At 41.7% G+C, this 23,180-nt stretch overlaps 1 protein-coding gene across 1 annotated transcript in view; it reads left to right on the top strand.

Annotated features, from left to right (window-relative positions):
• The window catches only part of DAB1 (DAB adaptor protein 1), a 418,072-nt gene that overhangs the window by 385,675 nt on the left and 9,217 nt on the right, over positions 1 to 23,180 (top strand). The window contains exons 16-21 of the mRNA XM_045028235.1: positions 6,793 to 6,849; positions 10,640 to 10,702; positions 12,480 to 12,588; positions 15,340 to 15,888; positions 17,043 to 17,170; positions 18,175 to 18,246. Of these exons, the coding sequence (XP_044884170.1) occupies positions 6,793 to 6,849; positions 10,640 to 10,702; positions 12,480 to 12,588; positions 15,340 to 15,888; positions 17,043 to 17,170; positions 18,175 to 18,246 (978 nt within the window). The remainder of the gene's footprint in view (positions 1 to 6,792; positions 6,850 to 10,639; positions 10,703 to 12,479; positions 12,589 to 15,339; positions 15,889 to 17,042; positions 17,171 to 18,174; positions 18,247 to 23,180) is intronic.

Genomic DNA, 23,180 nt, shown 5'->3' with positions numbered 1-23,180 from the left:
ACCTAGAAAGAATCTTTCAAATTGCATTTCCATCAAGAATAAACACCTAAGGCACAGAGGGAATTCAGAATTAACTCAGCTTCAAATCAAATGGAATAAAATAAGCCTACGGGAATCAATACCCATATTTTGATTATCTGAGGGTACGTCTACACTACGGGACTATTCCGAATTTGCATAAACCGGTTTTGTAAAACAGATTTTATAAAATTGAGTGCGCGCGGCCACACTAAGCACATTAATTCGGTGGTGTGCGTCCGCGGTCCGAGGCTAGCGTCGATTTCTGGAGCGTTGCACTGTGGGTAGCTATTCCCTAGCTATCCCATAGTTCCCGCAGCCTCCCCCGCCCCTTGCAATTTCCGTGTTGAGATCCCAGTGCCTGATGGGGCAAAAATCATTGTCGCGGGTGGTTCTGGGTAAATGTCGTCAGTCACTCCTTCCTCCGGGAAAGCAACGGCAGACAAGCATTTCGTGGCTTTTTTCCCTGGATTGCCCTGGCAGATGCCATAGCATGGCAATCATGGAGCCTGTTTTGCCTTTTGTGACTGTCACCGTATGTGTGCTAGATGCCGCTGACAGAGGCGATTCAGCAGCGCTACACAGCAGCATGCTTTTGCTTTTGCATGACAGCAGAGATGGTTACCAACCATACTGTACCATCTACCAATCCATAAATTGGTAAAAAGATGATCATGGTTACCAGTCCTTTTGCACTGCGCCATCTGTTGCTGTCATAAGTGCCCCTGGCTGCTCTTAGCCAGGGGCGCAAAAGCCAAAATTGGGAATGACTCCCTGAGTCAATCCCTCCTTTATGGTATCAAAAAACAGAATCAGTCCTGCCTAGAATATGGGCAAGTGTACTAGAGAACCACTGTATCATAGAACCAGAGAGCACAGCTGCTCTGTGTCAGATCCTGCAGGAATGATGAGCTCTATGCTATTCACAGGGGGTGCTCCTGCAACAACCCCACCTGTTGATTCCGTTCTTCCCACAGCCTTCCTGGGCTACCATAGCAGTGTCCCCCCACTTGTGTGATGAAGTAATAAAGAATGCAGGAATAAGACACAGTGACTTGTTAGTGAGAAATGAGTGGAAGGCAGCCTCCAGCTGCTATGATAGTCCAGACAGGACAGTAAGAAGTGTGGAGGAGAGGAGCCCAACATCCCTCTGCTAGTCCAGGGGCAATTGAATCTTTTCTTTACACATGAAGGGTGGGGGCTGATGAAGCTCAGCCCCCTGTTGCTATGATGAAGACGGTTATCAACCATACTGCACCATCTACCATGAAAAATTAGGTGCACTTGACATTGGGGGACCTGACAGATGCTAGTCGGCATGGTTACCAGTCCTTTTGCACTGCACCACGTGCCAAAAAGCTCATGATGATGAGGACGGGTACCAGTCGTTTTGCACCATCAGCCACCCATGGCAGGGGGGAGCAAGGATGTTGGTGTTGAGTGCTGCAGCATCGCGTCTATCTGCAGCATTTAGTAAAGATAGGGTGACATGTTAAATAGTCATGAGAGGATTTTTTCCCTTTTACTTCTGGGGTGGGTGGGGGGGGTGTACATTGCCGAGCTATGCCCTGAACCACCATGGACACTGTTTGTTTGACCCTAGAGGCACTTGGAGCTCAGCCAAGAATGCAAATGCTTTTCGGAGACTGCAGGAACTGTGGGATAGCTTGAGTCCTCCAGTCCATGAGCGTCCATTTGATTCTTTGGCTTTCCGTTACGTTTGTCACGCTGCAGTGCGCTGAGTCCCTGCTATGGCATCTGTCTGGAGAATTTTTAAAAATGATTCTGAATTTCGTCTTCTATAACAGAGCGCTGATAGAACGGATTTGCCTGCCCTTACTGCGATCACATCCGCATGGTCCATGCTGGAGCTCTTTTTTTATTTTGATTTCGGACTGCATCGCCACCCGTGCTGATCGGAGCTCCACGCTGGGCAAACAGGAAATATTCAAAAGTTCGCGGGGCTTTTCCTGTCTACCTGACCACTGCATCCGAGTTCAGATTGCGGTCCAGAGCGGTCAGTGGTGCACTGTGGGATAGCTCCTGGAGGCCAATACCGTTGATTTGCGGCCACACTAACCCTAATCCGATATGGCAATTCCGATACTAGCGCTACTCCTCTCGTTAGGGAGGAGTACAGAAACCGGTTTAAAGAGCCCTTTATATCGATATAAAGGGCCTCTTGGTGTGGACGGGTGCAGCGTTAAATCAGTTTTATGCTCCTAAAACCGGTTTAAACGCGTAGTGTAGACCAGGCCTGAGGAAGCCTACTTTGTATGAAATACTAACAAATGAGAGGATAATTATACTCAAACATTTCTTAAATAACCCACCAACTGTGTCAATTACTCTTAAACTTACCCCATACCTCATTTATTGCTATACCATTTACTTACAAAAAACATTTTTAACCACCATTTAAATATAGCAATCCCCAGTGAACTAACAAAGGAGCAGAGGGCAGGGGCGGCTCTAGGCACCAGTGCACCAAGTGCGTGCCTGGGGCGGCAAGCCGCGGGGGACGGCCTGCCGGTCGCCGTGAGAGCAGCAGTGAGGCTGCCTTCGGCGGCATGCCTGCGGGAGGTCTGCCGGTCCCGTGGCTTCGGCCAGGGCCGGTGAAACCTATTAGGCAACCTAGGCGGTCGCCTAGGGCGCTAGGATTTGGGGGGCAGCATTTTCTTTGGTGGCAACCGCAGCAGCAGGATCTTCGGCCGCCCCAGTTGCCACCGGCATTTACGCGGAGGGAGCTGGGGCAGGGGTGTGCAGGAAGGGCTGCCTGTAACAAGTAAGGGTGGGGTGCGGCACACAGGGGAACTCCCCGCCCCAGCTCACCCCTGCTCCGCCTCCTCCCTGAGCACACCATCGCTGCTTCACGTCTCCCGCCTCCCAGGCTTGTGGCGCCAATCAGAGCTCGGGGAGGGGGTGAAGCAGAGGTGAGCTGGGGTGACGAGCTGCTGTATGGCTCCCTGGGTCGGGGGAGAGCTGCCGCGGGAGGGGTGAATGTGAATAGTTCAATTCTTTGACGGGGCATTTTCAGGCAGAGCATCTTTTTAACTGAGGGACTGAGAATTTTATCTTGTCTTACCAAAAATTGGTCCTCTATGTATTGTCTTTTTGGTCTCCAGATGTCATTTTGCTTTTTTTCTAGTGCCCTGCTGGCTTTCTTGCATCACTCAGTTCAGTCTCCTGAACTTTATATACAAAGTTAGCTGAAACACAGTCAAGCAACCTCAGTTCAATGTAAGAGATCCTTTAAATTATTTAGTCCAAACCAAAGGGTCTGTTCCTTATCTCAGTTTGTACAGAGAGATGCCTTCAGACTCAACATCCACCCTGCAAACAAGTAGCTGTGTCAAGCATCTGTCTTCTTATCAAGAACACATGCTAGACCTATGCAGCTTGAATTAGCTGACTGATATTCCGTTCTTTGGAGTCCTCATGACATTCTCAAGAGCCCGCTTAAGGGGAAAGGAGAAAGAAATAAAAAGTTAATTACTTTCCTTACTGGTTAATTACCATACTTACTACAGTACTTTATTCTGTCATTTTAACCCACTGAGCGCTATATTAGAGAATAAGATGAGGCTGCCATGCACTTTTCATCCTTTTTGACCACTTCCTCTCCTTTCATCCTTTGAAGTTTCTATACCATGATTTCCGAGTCTTCACTGTTCTGGTTTCTTTCATAATCAAAGTACAGAAATATTCAGTTAGGTCCTCAGCAGTTGTAAATCTACATATGTCCATTGAATTCAGTGGAGCTATGCTGATTAACCACAGCTGAGTATCTGGCCTGTTATTTCTATAGCAAGGTCTGCAAGGTGTTTTACCCACCTCTGAATACAGGGGTCCCTGCAGAGTTCTTCTGCTGTAAATCTCTATCTTTGCAGTAATTCAAGAAACACAACAAAGTACTTTTCCAACCCCTATTGGATCAACAGATAAAGTGTTGAAGTGACTTTCTTGTGTTTAGGTATTGAAAGCTACAGTTTGCTTAACTCTATAGTCAAAGTCTGTAGGCTTTCCTCAAATATTTTGCAACTCCTGAATAATACACCTTCCGCTCTCTTGTTTCCACTGAATCGTGAAAAATGTCACAAGAAGTTTCATTGCCAGCTGGAGTGGTTTAAAGCCTGCTTTAAGAAGCCAGATTTAAATATTTAATGCTTAAAAGACTACAGCATATGTCTACATGGGAAGACACAGCTTTCATTATAAGGTTTAATACAACCAAGATATGAGGATTAATACTATTTCCACTGCCCACCTCTGTGCGGTTACAACTGACTTTTGTGTTCCTTGCTGAATAAGCTGTGGCGGTGTTTTCGTGTAAGACGAGATGCATTTTCCAGTAATTAAAGGCAGCTTTTACATTATGACACAGAGAAATCCACAGACAAAGGAATTCTACAGAAAGATCAAGGAGCCAAGCATCTTTCCATATTTCTCTTTTTTTATACAGTCTACTGGGAGAGCGGGAGAGGATTGTTTACTTTCATTGATAAGGATAAATCCTTTTGTATTGAAACGTCTAACCAAAGAAAGACTGAATAAGCCACATTCTGTCCTCAGTTACACTAATGCAACCCCAGAGAAGTTGCTATTGAACACTATCCCACGCTCTAATAGACACTAATATTTCTCCTTTTGGACGTCTCTCCTCAACAGTAAGTGATGCTGAACGTGAACTGATGGAGGATGCCGTCCAAATGTCACAGGATAATTGGCCACTTGGGGATGTGCAGTGACATGATGGGCAAACTGTTTTTGGGGACGTCCCACTGTAGCACAGTGAAGTTATTAGTAATGGTCTGTTATATGCTGCACACATGTTTCTTCCACGCTATGGTATGGTTACTTTTCAAGTGGTTTTGCAGAGCAATCAGTGTAGATGCAGGAGTATGGCAGAGGGCAAAATCTGACTCTGAATTACCACTGCTGTATAGCCTGTAAAGAATTGGTAGAGATGGCTAGGTGAAGTGATGGTCAAAATCAAGAAAAATAATCTGTTGGCTAAAGCCTGAGGTCCTTATTCACGGCCTAAGCCTTTCAATTTTTATATCAAAAATGCTTTCTGGATTTATAGTGAGGTTCTGGGGCTAATAGCCTAAGCCTGATTTCATGCTTCCCTTAACTTCAGTTGGAATTCCTCACATACAGAGTCTACAATATTGGGCCCTGTATATATCATATGTCATACTTTCTTCATCTGGAATTGCTTTTTGCCAGAATTTTATTATCAGAGACACAGGAGAACCACCCTTTCTGGCTGTTTTTAAACTTCCAGTGAGTTGCTGACTGGTAGGTTTGTCATCAGGTAACAGGGCTGCCACTTCCTGAGCAGTCCCTCAGGACCAGAATTCTCTTTGCAGCAGCTGTCCCTGTGTGCTCCCCCTTCAGGGCCCCATACAAACTCCCCACAGCATCTTAGAAGTTCTATTGCCTTCTACGTGGGGCCTGTTTAATGCCCAGAAACACTTCCAGACTGCCCCACCAGTAAAGTCAATCAGTGCAGCCCAAAAGGTCTCACTTATCTCTGGTTCTTCTGCCATCCACAGCCTGGTCTTCACAGGGCTGCGTCTCGTGGCTGTCTCTCCCTGGAGTTTAGCCTTCTGGCTCTGACCCCCTTCTCTTGCCAGTGTCTGCACTATTCTGAAGGAGAAAGCAGTCTATATACTGCCCTCCTCCAGAGAGCTCCTCCCGATTGGTTGGAAAAGAAGGGAGTCCTGTCCAATCCTACACAACACGGCTCCTGATCCTAGGCCCTTAAAGGAATAGCGTTCTGGGGTTTCCCCTAGATCCAACTCCTGATTCCTCAGAACTGCTTGCTCTCTTCCGCTGTCAGCCCATTTCCTGGGCCTTTGTTATTCCAGCTTCCTGGAATGGCATCTTCTGGCCCCCTGCACTCTTAAATGGATCGCAGATTAAACTTTAATTCATTTGCTATTGTAGTTCTCATTATGTTGCAAAAATCATTCTGGTTTGTCCCCTCCCACTTTACAACAGTTATTTTTATCACACTGAGATTTAGTCCTCTGATGACATTTAAGTCAGGTGATCAGATATTATACTTATAGCTAACAGTGGGATTCTTAGTATATTCCATTATATATACATTTACACACAACCCTGTAGATTTAGATTTATCTTGGATTCATTAATACCAGCATTTTTTTAAATATTCTCTTGCAGATTATAGAAAGGGTATTTGTAATCTTAGATATGCGTTTATTAATTTATAAATACACTTTTCAAAAGCCATAGTTTTATCTAGTTAAATAGACATTTTGCTGCATATATTATTTGCTTTTAGAGCCTTTTCTTACCCCACATGTATATTATCAAATTATTTAGCTGAGAATGCCAACTCCTTTCCCCATTAAAGCCAATAAAGATTCCCATTAACTTCAATGGGTGCAGGAGTAGGCACCATAATGAATTTTTATAGCTAAATTTATTAATCCCTTAAAGAGTAACTATTTCTAATGTCTGCACTGATGTAGCCTTATTCATGACAGAACTGGCATTTGTACAAGAGTGTACTACAAGCAAGTGTACTGTATAGTTGCACTTGATGTTAGCAGCATTCAAATGCACCATTGTTAAACATGTGGTTTGTTATCTTTGAGGTGAGTACAGCAGCTTGCTACAAGACTGAAAGGGTTTTCATTTCCACAGTGAGGTCAATAATTATGGAGGTTATCATTGTCATGCTCAGAACTCATGTCATTTTCATAAATCATTCATTTCAGTGTCATAAATCATGCTTTACAGCTGCAGAATGGAAACTTATTGCTGGACATTGAGGAAAATCTTGTTACAGTCACTCAGGTAAGGTTATGACACTAAAATGTGAAAGGGAAATGTAGATGAAATCACCACTAGAATTAGTGCAATTTGAAAATGCTCAATTTGGGTTTAGCCACACCAGAATGTAGCTAATGCTAAGTACGAATAATTTAAAAAGAAATTATATAGTTGGCAAATTCATCTGTGTGGTGACCCAGAAAGTGAAGCTGTTAAAAACCAATGAAAGGTAAAGATTAGCTGCCAAAATTTCTGCCAATGGCTGAAACTCCATTTATGTGAAAGGAGCTGTGCTCATTTAGACCAGTAGAGAATTTAGCCCTAGCGAGGGTCCAGAACTAGAACTCCTCATCCAAACAATCCCAGATTTTGAGGGATTTGAAATCCAGATTCAAATGTTGCTGTTTAAGCCTCTCTAGCAAGTATCCTCAAAAGATATTTTCACACTAAGTTACAATTTACATTTGCTGACATAGCTTTCTAGCATCTCTTGTACACAAAGTTGCGGTCATGCCAAAACTAACTCTGCTGTCGATATATTGCTCTTTTTCTGGGGTCACCATGAAGAAGGGCTTATTAGAATAAACATTAATGGCAACTCAATATTGCTCTATCCAGCAATCAGTTTATATAGTCCCCATCACTGTGATATCAGAGAGGCTCTTGTGAGCTCATTGGAGCTTTACCTGAGATGAATTTCCACAGGTGCACACACCTTAAAGCACTTTGAAAAGTATCATTATCCCCATTTTACAGAGTGACAGTCACAGAGAGGTTATGTGACTTGCCACTGTTGAACTAAATGCTGGAACCTTGAGTTCAAAAAGATTCGTTGTGTTAAATTCTCAGTTATACTTATTCTGCATTAGGCCAGATTAATGGGGGGTTAATGGGATTCATTCTAATGTAGATTCATTAATTTAGATTATTCTACATCAGGCTAGATTAATACGAATCATGGCATAAGGGTTCCACCAAACCTTCTGCCCCTTGCCCACTACACAGACTCTTCCCCCTAGACTGACAACCTGGGTATGTACAGGACACGGTCTCACTACCTGGTACCCCTTACAGCCACTGGCAGCTCTGCTTCCCCCTTTCTCTCCCTTATGGTGGGAGAGGAAGGCTTGGAGGACCCTCCCCTGTGGGCAGGGAAAACCCACATGGTCTCATCTGTGAAGGCACATGTACAGTTTCTTTAGAATGCTAGCAGGAAGTCAGACAAGAGGAGGCTGGGGGAGGTTCTAGCCAGAAGCTTTACAATGATGCAGAGACAGAAGTTTCAGGGACAACCTCGAACAAGCAATTTAGAGTTCTTAGAAGGAAGTGACTCTTTGCTATTGTCACAACCCCCGCAACCATTGGTGGCACCTGGTTGGCATGAAGTTTCATCTGAAATGATTAAATTGGGAGTATCATTATTATTCAGGTTTTTCTAGACATTGCGAAGATTAAATGGCTAGCAATTTTGTGCACAGTACCCGAGTGATCTGCTTCATCTCTTGGAGAGCCTAGTTCTATAGTTCTTCTATTAGTACCAAAGGCCTGGGCTGCACTAGCGGGGGCGTTCAAACTAAGATACGCAACTTCAGCTACACTATTTGCATAGCTGAAGTCGAAGTTTCTTAGTTTGACTTACCTGGCCATCCTCACGGCAGCGAGTTGACCACCATGGCTCCCCCCGTCGACTCCGCTTACTCCTCATGCCGAGGTGGAGTACGGGCGTCGATTCGGGGATCAATTTATCGCATCTAGACGAGACGCAATAAATCGATTCCCCGATACATCGAACACTACCCGCCAGTCCAGCGAGTAGTATAGATGTCCCCCAAGAAAATAAGTGCAGCCTTAAAAAATGAAACGGTAATCCTCTCCCCATATACATGGGTAAATCCCATTCACATGACTATGTGGTTCGCTGCTCCAGGCCAATGAGAGGTGCTGGAAGCGGCGAGGGCCGTGGGACATACTGGCCGCCACTTCCAGCAGCTCCCATTGGCCTGGAGCAGTGAATCACGGCCAGTGGGAGTCGCGATCGGCCAAACCTGTGGACGCGGCAGGTAAACAAACCGATCTGGCCCGCCAGAGGCTTTCCCTGCACAAGCGGCGGAACAAGTTTGGGAACCACTGGTCTAGAGATTAATTTAAAATGAAACTATAAAGATTTTTACCCTGATATTTTTCAGAGGTTGGGTGAAAGAGGGGCAATCCCTGGTCTAATGATAAGGTTGATGGGGGAAGGCAGTTTGACTCCAGAATCTTGACCAGTAATTAATTGTTAAAGCTAGTCAGAAAATGGTGAGTATTTTCCATGGAAAAAAAATTAAAGAAACAAAAATTCCCCCTGCCTTTTTTTTTTTGGTAATTTTCACAGGAATTTTCCAATTTTACAATGGAAAAAAAAATCAAATACCACACATTTTTTGTTTGGGAAGGTTCATGTTTTTATCAGAAAGAAAGAAACAAAAATTTTCATTTCCAGCAAATTTATTTCACAAAAAGAAAAAAATATCCCACCTAAACAATTTCAGCCAACTCTATTAATTGTATTTGAATTTCACTACTCTGAATACTCATCGATCTACCATGTCATCTTGTTTTCCCAGACTGTTTCATAATGGGACAATAATTCATACTGCACAGATACCGTAGTAATCTGACTTTGTGCAACACAACAGGAAATTTGATAAGTCTCTTTAAAAATTAAATATACAACTAATTTTGGGAGGATAATACTCCAGCAACCGATTCCACTTATGATCAGTGCCTAAATACCTTTAAGCAGATTTTTTTGAGCAAAATACTTAAATAAATTATGCTTTCTTAGGAGTTTAGTGCAGGAGGAATCATTAATATTATATGACAGATGTAAATACTTGATCACTATGAACCTGCTTCACACTATTTTGGATTCTGTACCATAGAAGACACAGTCAAAGCAAGGCTTCTTCAGAATTGCTTCGGTTTCCATGTCGTTAGTGGCAGGGCCAGCTCTACCATTTTTGCCGCCCCAAGCAAAAAAAAAAAAAAAAAGCCACACAAACTGCCGAAGCACCAAAAAAAAAAAAAAGACGCCCAGACTGGAGCCAGCCCTGATTAGTGGCTCTGTCCAGTCTAAATTCATCTCTGTGAGTGCTGAGTCTGAGCTTCGGTCGATACTTTACTCATGCAGCCACGGAAACTGCTATATGTTATGAAGGGGTTTTCCCCCTTCTGGTCCAAGGAAGAGAGACCTCTTTGATTGATCTATTTCAAAATCAAACCCAAAATGGAGTCCCTGGTAAAACATTTCTAACATGAAATTAATTTAGGGCTATCCAGTTGTAATGACCTAATCGTATCTCCCCTCATCCCCAAGGGTGCATGCAGGCCACGCTCATCCCATGGGGGAGTGGGGTCTCAGCCAACTCCATAGCAACATCCGACCCAGTTCCTCTGGACCCCACAGAGGTTGTAGTCTGGGGCATGAGAGATCAGAGATGGGGCCATGGCGGAAGAGTTGGGTGGCAATGGGACAGACACATCCCCTGTGCTCAGTGAAGCTAAGAGTGGAAAGATAATATAGCCCCAGTGTGGATGCTTTCTCTATGCCCTATCCCCTTCTGTGGTGGATCCCCCATAACAGAGTTTCCCAGGGGCAGATGTTTGAGCCTCCTCTGGGTTTGTGAGCCAGCCCCAGCAGAGGGGACAATCAAGGCATAAATAGCTTTAATTTGGATAGGTGATATGAGTTCATTACGTATTTACAGCCTACTGCACCTTCTTTCTTTATTCTCCTTAAAGGATAAATACAGATGTATTCTTCTCTTTGCAGGCTGTTACCCAACTAGAGCTTTTTGGGGACATGTCCACTCCTCCTGATGTAACCTCTCCCCCAGTAAGTACCCGGGAAAATTGCCCTGTCTTTTTCTACCTTGCTGGTATAAAGCAGGTTTACTGTAGCCATGTGTAGAAATGCAGGATGGTGAATAGCATGCACTCCAGTAGGAAGGATTGCAAAGTGATTTTTCAAACAGTGGTGAAATAAAGGAAAACTAGGAAGCAAACATATTCAAAAAGGGAAAAATCCTTTTCTCGAATCACTGCTTGTCACGGGGTGCTCTAGTCAGCGCTGGCAAATCTCCCTCTGACCACATCTGGGGATTAACTCTGCCAGGCTGACACTTCTTTCTGCAGTTGCACTCCATCACTCTCTGACTTGCTCTCTCAGGACTCAACTGCTCCCACTTCATGGCTTGGTCCTCCAGTCAGGTCACTGTGGTTTTCCCCTGCCGGGGAAATCACATGCATCAACGTCTCTCAGGACCCGCTGTCCCTTGCAGTCTTCTCTTTCACTGCCCTAATGGTGCCACTTCTCCCGTGGCTGGTAGGGAAACTCAGGCCTGCCCTCTACACAGGGTTCCAGCCCAGGGACTATCTACAACAAGTAATCAAGTCCTATCCCTTACTCTGTGTCCCTGGGCTATTTCCTACCTTGCCATCTGTCACCCAAACAGTGACTGCAGCTTCTTTCTCTCTCTGCAGCCCCCTTCTGCTCTCAGCTACTCTCCTGTTCCTGTGCAGCTGAGCTTCCTTTTTAATTAATCCTCATTGTTCCCTGGCTCCTCCTCCATATACAGCCAATGCAGTTAATTGACCTACTCAGCCACCTTAACCCCTTGTGATGTGCAAAGATGGCCTCAAACTTCTTTTTTTTTAAATAGAGATCTGAATGGTGATGACATACAGAGCTGTAACCTGAGCTGCAGCTCCCATCACTTCCATTTAGCAGAGGCATCTGCTGTGTGGGACTTAGTCAAAAACTCAGTTGTTCGGGAAGGAGAGCATCAGATGTGGTTACAGCTTTGAATGACATCACTCTTCAGAACCTCCAAAGATCATATACAAGTACTTCAGCTAAGGGAGGGAAGAAGGGCCTAAAAACAAGTGGAAAAATAAAAATGCCTATGTTATTCTAAGGAGATGGAAGCCTTTGAAACAAGCTGTCTTCATTATAAAGTAGAAATAGAGAATTTTTCCAGTTCATTTTTAAGCCTCAAAACAGATTGTGACATAGGGGAATATAAATATTCTCCTTTCCCAGATGTGGAAACTGAGGCACTGAGCAGTTAAGGTAACAAAGGAATTTTGTGGCACATCTAGGAAGAGAGTTCAGATCTCCCATCTCCAAATCCGTATCTTTAACCATGGGACCAGGCTGCTAACGTGCAGGACTTTGGCTCTAGGCCTACTGATGAACTGGAGCAATATTTAATCATTCTTCTGTAATGCAGTGATTTCACCCTGTTTTAAAATCCTTTCTATGTTATTTTCTGTCTATTGTTTACATCAATCCTCAGTTAATTAAGCCTCAAAATCACAGACTTTTATTTCTTAAGAAACAAGTGCTGTCAGGAATTTGCACGTGATATATGATTGTGCAAGTTATATTGTTCTTTTTCTTCATGGTCCAAGAGTTCTGTATTTTTTCTCTCTTTTCCTGTTGTCTTCTGTCTTATGGTGCTGATGATCTTTTCCTTGCTGCTTCTTTACATCTGCATCTCTCTTTTTTGGGAGATAAAGGGAATGTGGCACCTCAGTGCATGCCAATTCCTGATGGCCGAAACAGTTGCTGATATGTCACCGTTGTATTTTATTCCTGTCTCATTTTGTAGACTCCTGCAACTCCAGGTGATGCCTTTATCCCATCTTCATGCCAGTCACTTCCTGCTATTGCAGACACATTTGGTTCTGTACCTTTCAGCTCTGCTGCTGTACCCTCAGGTAAGAACCCAAGAGGATTATTTAAAGACTAATGTTAAGGTTGGTCATTTTGAAAATATTAGCTCAACTAAACTGTGGAACTCGGGTATCTGTTCTGTTTTATGTCTCAACATCCAAAACATAAGGGTTAAAAAGTTTTCCACTATAGAAATGTGAAAATACAGTCTGTCTTACGGCAATGTACTTACTTACAGTAATGTCTTACAATAATGTACTTCAGGAAAAAGAAAATCCAAATCAGTACCACGTCGAACCTTCAGTATATTGAGTTTGCTAACATCCGATGAAGTAAAAAAAGAACTGGGACTAAAAAGTCTCTGGAAGTTCAAGTTTACCTACCTATAAGCTATTGTAACAGGAGAGGGAAAGTTATTTAGCTTTGAATTTCCAGTAATAACAGTGGACATTCTGAACTATATACGGTAAACGATGGCACAGCAAGAAACGTGAAGTATTTCTGACCATTTTTAAAGCTATTCCATGTAGCCAACGTGTGACATTTCAGCTAGGCTTTGCTATGTTCCTCAAAGTGCTCAAAATTCAGAGTTTATGTGATATTCTGCACTGACATGCAGGAGATGTGGGATGGCCTTCTGGTCTTGCTCTCTGGGCTGCCAGGGGCTGGGAGCACTGCAAAAACAGCTTGTTTTTGTCCATTTGAGAAGGAGAAAAATGAGTGCCTTGAGTCATTCAACAGTAGTTTTCTGGATGGATAACACCTTCAGTGCTATAATGCACTGCATCATATGTCCTGGAATGTAACACAGTGGTAATCTTTTACTCTACCAACGTTCCAGTATTATGTTGGCACTTGAAAGTAACATACCTGAAACATGGAATAGAACCGGATAAGCACTTTGACCCTGTTTGTCAACTGGTTATGGAAAACTCAGATGTACTTCTTCCAAAGAAGTACCCTCCAGTGTCCCTTAGTCAGTAAGGTCATAACTACAGTGCAGTGTTTTGGGGTTATGGCATGGGAAATTGCTCTGACAAAGTTGTGGAGGGTCCTACTTCATATTCCCCATCATAACCATTTGCTGAAATACATATTTAGCTCTGTTATTGTTATCCTTAGCTAAATGATTCCAAGATCTGTTGCTTGTGATTTTTGTTTTGCTGTTTTACTCCTTTACAGTTTGCATTTCAATAAACCCAGAAATAAACCAAAAGTAAAAGGTAAAAGCAGGGTAAGGAAAACTAATAGGTCAAGAAAAGTTTCTTTTCTACTGCTGTACCAGTAAAAAGAAGAGGAGAGAGAGATCCCACACTGTAAAATATTAACAATAAATTAAAATTGTTAATGTAGCACTTGGGTCTCGTATTAATATAACATCATTTTGTATTAGTAAAACATAAGCGTGTCGCCTAGTTTCTTCTTTAATAGAGGGTTTCAGGGTAGAGTTTCAGAAATCCTTTTATATTAAACACAGTTGAAAACTCTGTTGGATTCATCTTTATTTTTCTTTTCAGTTGTAAATGACAAACAAAAGGTCTAGTCATACAGTCCATACTCAGCCAAGATTCCCATTAGTTTGACAAGGAAGTTTTGTCTGAGCAGGGTCAAATCAAAATTAGAATGTTTTAATGACTCCAGTTTTTAATCTTCAACTCTTTCCCCTAGCTAGAGGGTTTTCATTATAAGCTATTACCCAATACAGATTTTTGGCATCTATTATACAGTACTACATACCTCTAATTTTTCAAGTATGTTTTTTTAATTCACAGTATGCATGCTTAGTGCCTTCTGGGTGTTGAAGTAGCCAAACGTGCTTTTTCATCTCCATTTGGCGAGATTATGCCTTTATCTTTTATAAACCTTGCCTCAGTTATCTATACTTTTGTAACCTTCAGATAGGATTATTGCAAAGTGCTCTACTTAGGGCCAAGCCTGAAGACCACTAAGAAACATGAACTATTTGAAATTTAGCCATTCCTTTGCTTAGGGTTGCTTCTCAGAAGGAGCCCATGTGCTTCATAATCTGCACTGTGTCTTTTTCTGGGTGCAATTTAAAATATTGGTTTTCCTCTACAAATCCCTTAATGGTTTGAGTCCTGCCCCCAGCAGAGAAAACCTCTATTATCATGAGATACAGTAGCAGTTGCAGTCCAAGCAGGTCCCTGAGCTAACCGTCGCCTGGCTTGAACTGGAAAGGTAAATTTGATGGCTCCCATCTGGGCCGACATATTAGGGATTGAACCAGGGACCTCCAGAGCAAAAAGCATGAGCTGCTATAGCATGAGCTAACAAGCTAGAGTTCTTTAGTGGAGCTGTAACAGACTCCTGTTCTCTGTGGAGTTGACGTAGAAGTGGTGTAGAGTTACACAAGATAGCATTTTTTGTGAGGAGTCCTCTGCTTTGGAAGTCACTTTGTTCTTTGGTCTACCAAAACCCAGGTTAGCTGATTTTCAAGGCAAACTGCACTCCAACATGGTACCTTTTCTCTCTAGATTATGGGAAGGGGTAGAATTCATGTGATTTGAGCGGGGGGGGGAATAATTTTTTTGTTCTAATGAGTGGGGATGGTGATTATTATTAAAGTCAGTCCAGTTATGCTTTATTTTTTTCAACTGTTTGTACACACGCCAAGAGCATAGGATTTGACACGTTTTAGAAAGTGATAGAAATTGGTAAGGGTCCCTGTGACTCCTAACACAATCTGTGTATTTCTGACTGACAGTGTTTCCTGTACCACATCCTCTTGCTGTTCATATTCATGCGCTGAAACAATCCTATTGTTATTCTTTAAGGTTATGTTGCAATGGGAGCTGTCCTGCCCTCCTTCTGGGGACAGCAACCACTCGTTCAACAACAATTGGCCATGAGTGCTCAGCCTCCAGTTGCTCAGGTGATGCAGGGCGGACAGCCAATAGCATGGGGCCAACCTGGTATTTTTTCTCCTACTCAGCAACCATGGCCATCTGTAGCTGGTCAGTTCCAACCAACTGCCTTCATGCCAACGCAAACTGTTATGCCTTTACAAGCAGCCATGTTTCAAGGTACCATTGCTCCCATAGCTACTGTTCCACCCACAAGCGATTCCACCAGATCAAGTCCACAGACAGACAGGCCCAGACAGAAAATGGGAAAAGAAATGTTCAAAGATTTCCAGATGGCTCAGCCTCCGCCAGTGCCATCACGAAAACCAGACCAGCCTTCCCTCAGTTGTACCTCAGAGGCCTTCTCCAGCTATTTTAACAAAGTCGGGATGGCACAGGATGCAGATGATTGTGATGACTTTGACATCTCTCAACTAAATTTGACTCCTGTGACTTCTACAACGCCATCTACAAATTCACGTAAGTACCCACATCCTTCCAATTGCAGTCTCTTCCTCAAATGTCACTGTCTCCTCAAAGGTTTTCCCTTTTCTCTGGTGTACTATGTTGTAATACACATGACCTTAGTATCTTTATGCATGATCCAGCTTGTTAGTGGCATCCTGGAGCTAGGGAAACATGATTTAGGTTACAAATTACAGAGGCGATTGAAATCAACAACTTCAAAGATTGCAAGCTAAAATTTAATTTTTAATAAAACAGTAATAGGCCTGCTCTTCAAAATATGCCTAAACTAAGCACATTTAAACTAGTTTGGAAATATTAAATATTAAAACTGTTGATGAGAAATTTATCCCTAAAGGGAGCCATTTTAAGTCCCACTCCAGCCATATTTTTGAGATTTCAGTGAGACTTAAGTGGTGAAAAGGCCTTATTCTGGCCCTCTGTACTGGAGTGAATTTCACTCAAGGTGCATAAATGTGCTTATACTGTGGGGTTGCAAAAAATTGTTTATAAAGAGATTCCATTATGCGAGTGCTAGCACGGGTATAGATCCAACTCCCATGGAAGCCAACAGAAGTCTATTGAGTTGCATAGGAGCTAGATTGAACCTAATAACACTACTCATAGAAGATTAGGGTTGAAAGAGCCCTCAGGAGATCATCTAGTCCAACCCCCTGCTCAAAGCAGGACCAACCCCAACTAAATCATCCCAACCAGGGCTTTGTCAAGCCGGGCCTTAAAAACCTCTAACGATGGAGATTCCACCACTTCGTAGGTAACCCATTCCAGTGCTTCACCACCCTCCCAATTGAAATTTCTTATTGGCCAAAAACTCCCCCAACATCCATCTCAGCTAAAAACAAACATCCTAGTTTCTGAAAAGGCTGAAAGAGGAAATCAGCTTTTACATTAAATTGGTTTGTTTCAAATCACAGAATTCAGACACTGATTTGTGGAGTGTTCTTATGTTGGGGTTGATGAATTTGAAGCATGGAATAAAAATAAGGTGTTGGTGACATTTTTGTTATAATTTTCAGAAAATCAGAAAACAAGCAATTTAGGAATAATAAAATTGGGGGCTTTAAGCATGAATAGATTTTGAATAGTTTGTCTATCTGAAAAAATTAATGAATTTATTGCCTATTATTATTGGTATCATCTTTGTTTAGCTCCAACCCCTGCTCCCAGACAGAGTTCTCCATCAAAATCATCCGTGTCTCATACCAGTGACCCTGCTGCAGATGACCTCTTCGAAGAGGGGTTTGAAAGCCCAAGCAAAAGTGAAGAGCAGGAGGCTGTGAGTAGCATGACTCCTAATACTAACTAGACTTTTCTAGCTAGAAAATACCAGGGAGTTACTGAAAGCGATCTGGAAATGTCAAATAAATATTTCAACAGGATTGGTGGAATGTTTTTAAGGGAAGTTGCAGAGAACTTTCATTTCCAAGTATGGGTTTGATAGCTATCGAACACTAGCATGATATTTACAATTGTACGTATTAATATTAAGGAGCTAAATTCAAAGATGATATGTAAAGCGGTGTAAGTTATGTACCTTCAAACATCCATAAACCTACTTACACCACTTACGGATATGTATGGGACTCCACGTTGATGTAACATACATGCCGAGGAAGCAGAAAAAGGTGTAAGAGTATATATGTTAAAACAGTATGGCCCACGCTTACTTATGCATTCTTACATTTTCCTGCTAGTTGCTCTGCTTGTTATATACCTCACTTGTGGGCCGTTAGCGTATGATTTTTCTCCATTAAGATTCCATTACACTGAATGAGAGTGAGTGGGCCAAAGTCAGAGGTTGGCCAAATGGGGATTGTATGTCATAAAATGCCCTGGTGATTGGGTTCGAGTTGAAGTCAAAGAAAGGCTAGAAGGAGCCCCAAGTTGCTGTGATTTACATGCAGAGGAGATAGAAGAGGCATAAATTACACAAGATTAAACTCGCTCTGATTCACATAGATTTGCTTATGAATTTAGTCCAAGATCTGCTTTCAGGGACTGTGCCTGCCGTCATTTGGGGTCTGACCAATACCTACTGAAGTCAGGGTCAGCTCTTTTATCAACTTCAACAGGCATTAAATCAGTGCCTTTATGTAAGCAACACCCATTTGAAGTCCATGCAAATTTTGAAAGCATATTAATTGTAGGATCTTACCCTTTGTGTTTTAAAACCTATAGTAGCTGCACGTGATAGAATGTGTCCCTAGCATGAAAATAACCTTTTACTGCCTTTTCACTTCCTGTTGTTGAGAAAAAAGGTGTTATGTTCTTGTGTTCTAGCCTGATGGATCTCAGGCCTCTTCCAACAGTGATCCATTTGGTGAGCCTACTGGTGATACTATAAGTCCACAGGTCGGTAGCTAGATAGCGCAGGTTGGGGTAGGTATCTGTCCTTTTTTTCTCTCTCCATCTTGAGGTGTTCACTGATTCTTTTACCAATGCCGACCATCACTTCCATGGATGCATCGTTTGTTTTTCCTTTACGACATCTTTCCCTTTTCCTCTCCACTCCCACCCCCTATTTATTCCTCATCCTCAATGGTTTGCATGGCTTTTGCCGTTTGCTAAGTGTTTCCAATTGTGCACTTTTATGTGTGGCAGTGCCTACATGGTTTAAACCAGTGATACTCCTCTGCAACTTGCGAGCCGCAAGTGGCTTTTTAATGCGTCTCCTGCGGCTCTTTGCAGCACATGATATTAAAATCGTGGGTGATTTAATTATTAACCAATGTAAGTTATTAACTGATCAAGATGCTTTTACTATGTGATTGGCCATTTAAGTTATCAACTTGCACTAAGTTATTAACCTATTTGCTGTGGAAAAAAATATACACATATAAACTAAATATTTCCAATCATACTGTTTAAATATGAATGGTACTATAGTAAATGAAACAATGAATTCACACTGCTGTGGCTCTTTTGAGTAATGTGGATCGCTAATTTGGCTCCTGAACTATGAGGTCTGAGTGTCACTGGTTTACACAAATGCACTGTGAATGCAGAATTGTTTTTAAGTCATGTCAGAATTTTAGGGATTAAATACAGAAATTTCAGCTATTACTAGTAAACCTCAATATGTTGTGCAGAAGTTTATCTTAGATAAAAATGACACTGTTATTTGCACAGATGTAACAGATTAAGTGGAATAACACATCTTGCTCACTTGAAGGAATTTAAAAAAATAAATAAAGATGTGCCAACACGTCCCCCTAAATCAGTGTGGCAGAGCAGTTGCAGAACTCCATTTCTTATTATCTGTATATTAAAAAAATGTAATACTGCAGTTGAAATTTTTGTTGTTTTATCTCCAATGTCAAATTAAAACCATCAGGAAGTGATGGCGATTTTACATATACACGTTTTAGGCATGACGATTTTCATTAATTGACCATTACACTTAAAACAGTGTTAAATCCAGTTATATGGGGGAGATGATCTTTGCATCTTTTTCCTTACAGAACACATTGGAAATGTAGCACTTCGTGAAAATTCTAAGAGATACTCATCGATATTTTCAGTCCAGTGTATATGTTTTGCAAAGAGATAGTGAAGTTACAGAGATTGACTGTTTAGCATTGCCATTCAATCCAAATATGTTTTAACGTTACTATTTGAAGAATATGTTTAATTAGCTGTGCTCTTTTGTCATTCATATTTTTAACACTCAAATATGTGACTTACTATAGCTTCTGTTTCTCAGCACACTGCTGCTGGGACAAATCCCTTATATTGGTAGAATAATTTTCATTTTGTCTAGTTACTGCACTATATTCAACAGCTACTTATGTATCTTAAGCATAAATAAGTTGTCTCTTCTGAAAATGAATAGTTGCTTTAGGGAGCCCACTTGCTTAATACATTAAATCTGGTAAAATAATTTAAGATAACTTTGCTTTGGTACATTTGGGGGGCATTTAGACTGTTAACTAACAATACATAATGCAGTGCAAAAAGTATCACACTAATCCTCAGCGGCACAAGGATGAGTGTAAGGGGAAGCAAAAGTGACTCCCTAAATTTGGGAGCCAAAGATGTTGAGTGGTGGAATCCACCACAGGTCACTCGGAGCACCCAGAGGGCTCATTTAAATGAGCTACGGATCACTGCACCAGCAGAGTTTGGTGGACCACATGGTAATTCAGCTCCAACTTTTTCTGCTCCCTTCGGCCCCAGCCAGCATTGACACAACCCCTGTGTTGGGGAATCGGGTACTGCTAGAGGCTGGCATAAAGCCCACTATGCCAGATTTGTGCCTTTCCAGGATTCCCCCATTGTGAACTTTAATTGGAGGTTGAAGATCTCGCCATTTTCCCCATATTACAGTGTGTCTGCAAAGCACATCTATGTATTTATGAACAAATGTTTATTGATTATTATTAAGTATCAGGGTCAAGATAATTTTCAGAACTATCTGACAATAAGGAAGAATTCCTCCTTCTCATTTGTTGACTGATACACAAAGATGGCTCATGCATTTCATACAAGTTTCATTTATCAAGGCTACTGCAGGTCGCTTGTGACAACCATTTAAGTCTATTGTTACATACTACATTAGATTGTATACTCCTTGTGGCAGGGATCGCTTTTTGTTCTCTTTGTACAGGGCTCCTAGACACTACAGTAATACAAATTATAATAATAACTTCTGGTTGATTTCAATGTTGTCATTCATTTTGGGCCTAGCCAATAGTACATGTTTCACAATTCAACCTATTCAGGTTAACACACGTCATCATTACATCATATAACTCTGGGCAATATAAAATATTGTTGCTATTTATTGTTTGTACTGCAGTAATGTCTAGTCATGGACTAGGGCCCTATCGTGTTAGACAGTAGGCAAACACAGAACAAAAACACAGTCCCTGCCCAAAAGAGCTTACAATCTAAATACCATAGTGTTTCAATGCAGTACCATTCAACAGCAGACTAGAAGAAATCCAGTTGCTAGAATCAGTTCCTCTTACTCAGAAACATAGTATCATCAATGAAGGGGGGGAGGGCCTAAGTTCAGGAGAGACTCCATGGAGAATTTTTTATTCAATTCATAAAATAGTGTATATGTCAGGCCAAGCATTTTTAGCCTCATTGTAATGAGAAACATACTCTAGTACAAAAGAAGAACTAGGATTACAATCTGTGAAGAGGGTGGTTTTTTACATTAAACGGTAGATATCACATGATCATTTCAGAACCTAGTTCTTTATTGCAAGAATTGCATAATATACAAGTGGGATGAATGGACTTCCCAAGTTTTGTTTGCAGTGTTTTAGCTGTGTTGGTCCCAGGATATTAGCAATACAAGGTGGGTGAGATAATAACTTTTATTGGACCAACCTCTGTTGGTGAAAGAGACAAGCTTTTGAGCTACACAGAGCTCTTCCTCAAACCAGAAGAATTCTGTGTAGCTCAAAAACTTGTCTCTTTCACCAACAGAGGTTGGTCCAATAAAAGACATTACCTCACCCACTTGTCCTTTCCAAGAACACAACATTCTATGATACATTATGAAGGGTTTTCAGAGTTTATCTTTTCCCAGCATCTTCATAATCAGCTCTGCACATATAATATCTTCTATCTCAGTGTATTCAGGTACAATATAGTCACCAACTGATATTTCTTAATCTGATTTATTTCCTGTGTTAGCAGTTTGGATTCTCAGTTCCTTGCAATCTTAGGTGTTCTCGCTTAGACTACGTTGGCATTTATCAGTTGCTATCTCCATTTCTATATTTCTCCTCTCATCCTCTTGTAGTTTTAAACTGAATCTTTCAAACTTCTTATCACACAGCAGCCATTATCACAACTAACCTGTTTAGTAAAGGCTGCTGAGTGCTTAGGTAAATCTGACATTTATTGATAAGTTAAATCTTTGCCCCACTGTTTTTTGAGGCCAAAAGCAGACAGGCCTGACTTCACAGCTAAAGGAAGCTGGAGTATTTGCAGAGCTATTCCTAATAAGAATTCTATCCAGTCATTTTCTCTCTGGTTGAGAAAAGCAAATGTGTGAAGTGATTGTACAGAAAGGAGGAGAAAAACAGTATACAACAAAAATGCTTTCATTAGCTGGGTTTTGATTTATGCTTAGGTGGCATAATCCTAGTGCTCTTTCTAAATGACCATTGTGAAAGGGGGAGAAAAAAGAAAATATTTGTTTAGCTAAAATTCTGTAAAATAAGCTACATATCTTCTCAGGTGCCTAGTCAAAGAAGTATTTACAATAGAAAATGGATTTTTACTTATTCTGCCTTAGTCCCTGTGGATACCATCACCATATATAAAAAGTATGGGCCTGATACTGATAAGTGTCGAGTACTTGCAACTCTTACTGATGTGGAAGTTGCTGGTCCTCAGTACATTTCAAGTTCAGCCACTAACTCTGCATCAGCAGTGACTGTAATCTTTACCAGCATACTGATCCATTATCAAGCAACACTGGATAGTTTCAGTGGTGAAAGTCAATGGAAGGAAGAGTGTTAGGCTATTGTGAGAAAGGATGAATGGACCTTTGGCTTTTTGACATCAGTGTATTTGGTTCATCCATGACTGGCATCTCAAGAATATACATGTTAACTGTGGAAGTAATTCTTCTAGGTCATTTGAATCTGAACCCTATTCCCTGATATCCGAGTACCCCAAAAACAATACAGTTCTCTGTGGACTGTAGGGATTAATTCCTACAGAAGAGTAAGCTCTGACAGTGATCAAGCTCTGAAAGAGTGTCCTTTGGCACCACGGTTATTTCAACACAAGCTATTTAAAGTAATGGAACAAACATGGATGCAGTTATTTGTTACCCAGTGTTCATGTCTGTGAAATAGTTTTGTTATAAGTGATTCTCGGCAAATCTTCAAAATATTTGTGGCTAGAGCTGATCACATTCTCCTGGAGCAATCCTTCCAAGAAAAGCTATGCAACTGCTCTCTGAAGTGTGTGCAGACAACTGTAAGACCTCGAAATAAGTGTAACTCGTGATGCTGTTGTCATCATTGACATATGTCAGTAGTCCAACAATTGGCAGGTTGCCTGCTGGCTTCCGTCTCTGGGTGGTAAGAAGACACCATGTGTCCTCCTTGACAAGAGTACTTACTAGGTTCATCAGTTCCAGGATGGACTATTATAAGCCAGTCTTCCTGGGCTTATATCAGAATTAACAGAGCATCTGCATATGTTGATCCATGCTAAGCATGAGGATGAACCAAGAGGGTATAATATATTGATGCTGCCCAAGCTGCCCTGGCTTTCCATCAACTTCAAGGTTCTGGCATTGTATTAGGAATCCC

This window comes from Mauremys mutica, chromosome 8, assembly GCF_020497125.1.
Source record: "Mauremys mutica isolate MM-2020 ecotype Southern chromosome 8, ASM2049712v1, whole genome shotgun sequence".
NCBI classification, from domain to species: domain Eukaryota; kingdom Metazoa; phylum Chordata; order Testudines; family Geoemydidae; genus Mauremys; species Mauremys mutica.
The sequence above is the reverse complement of the archived record's forward strand: the minus strand, read 5'-3'. Positions and strand labels throughout refer to the sequence as shown.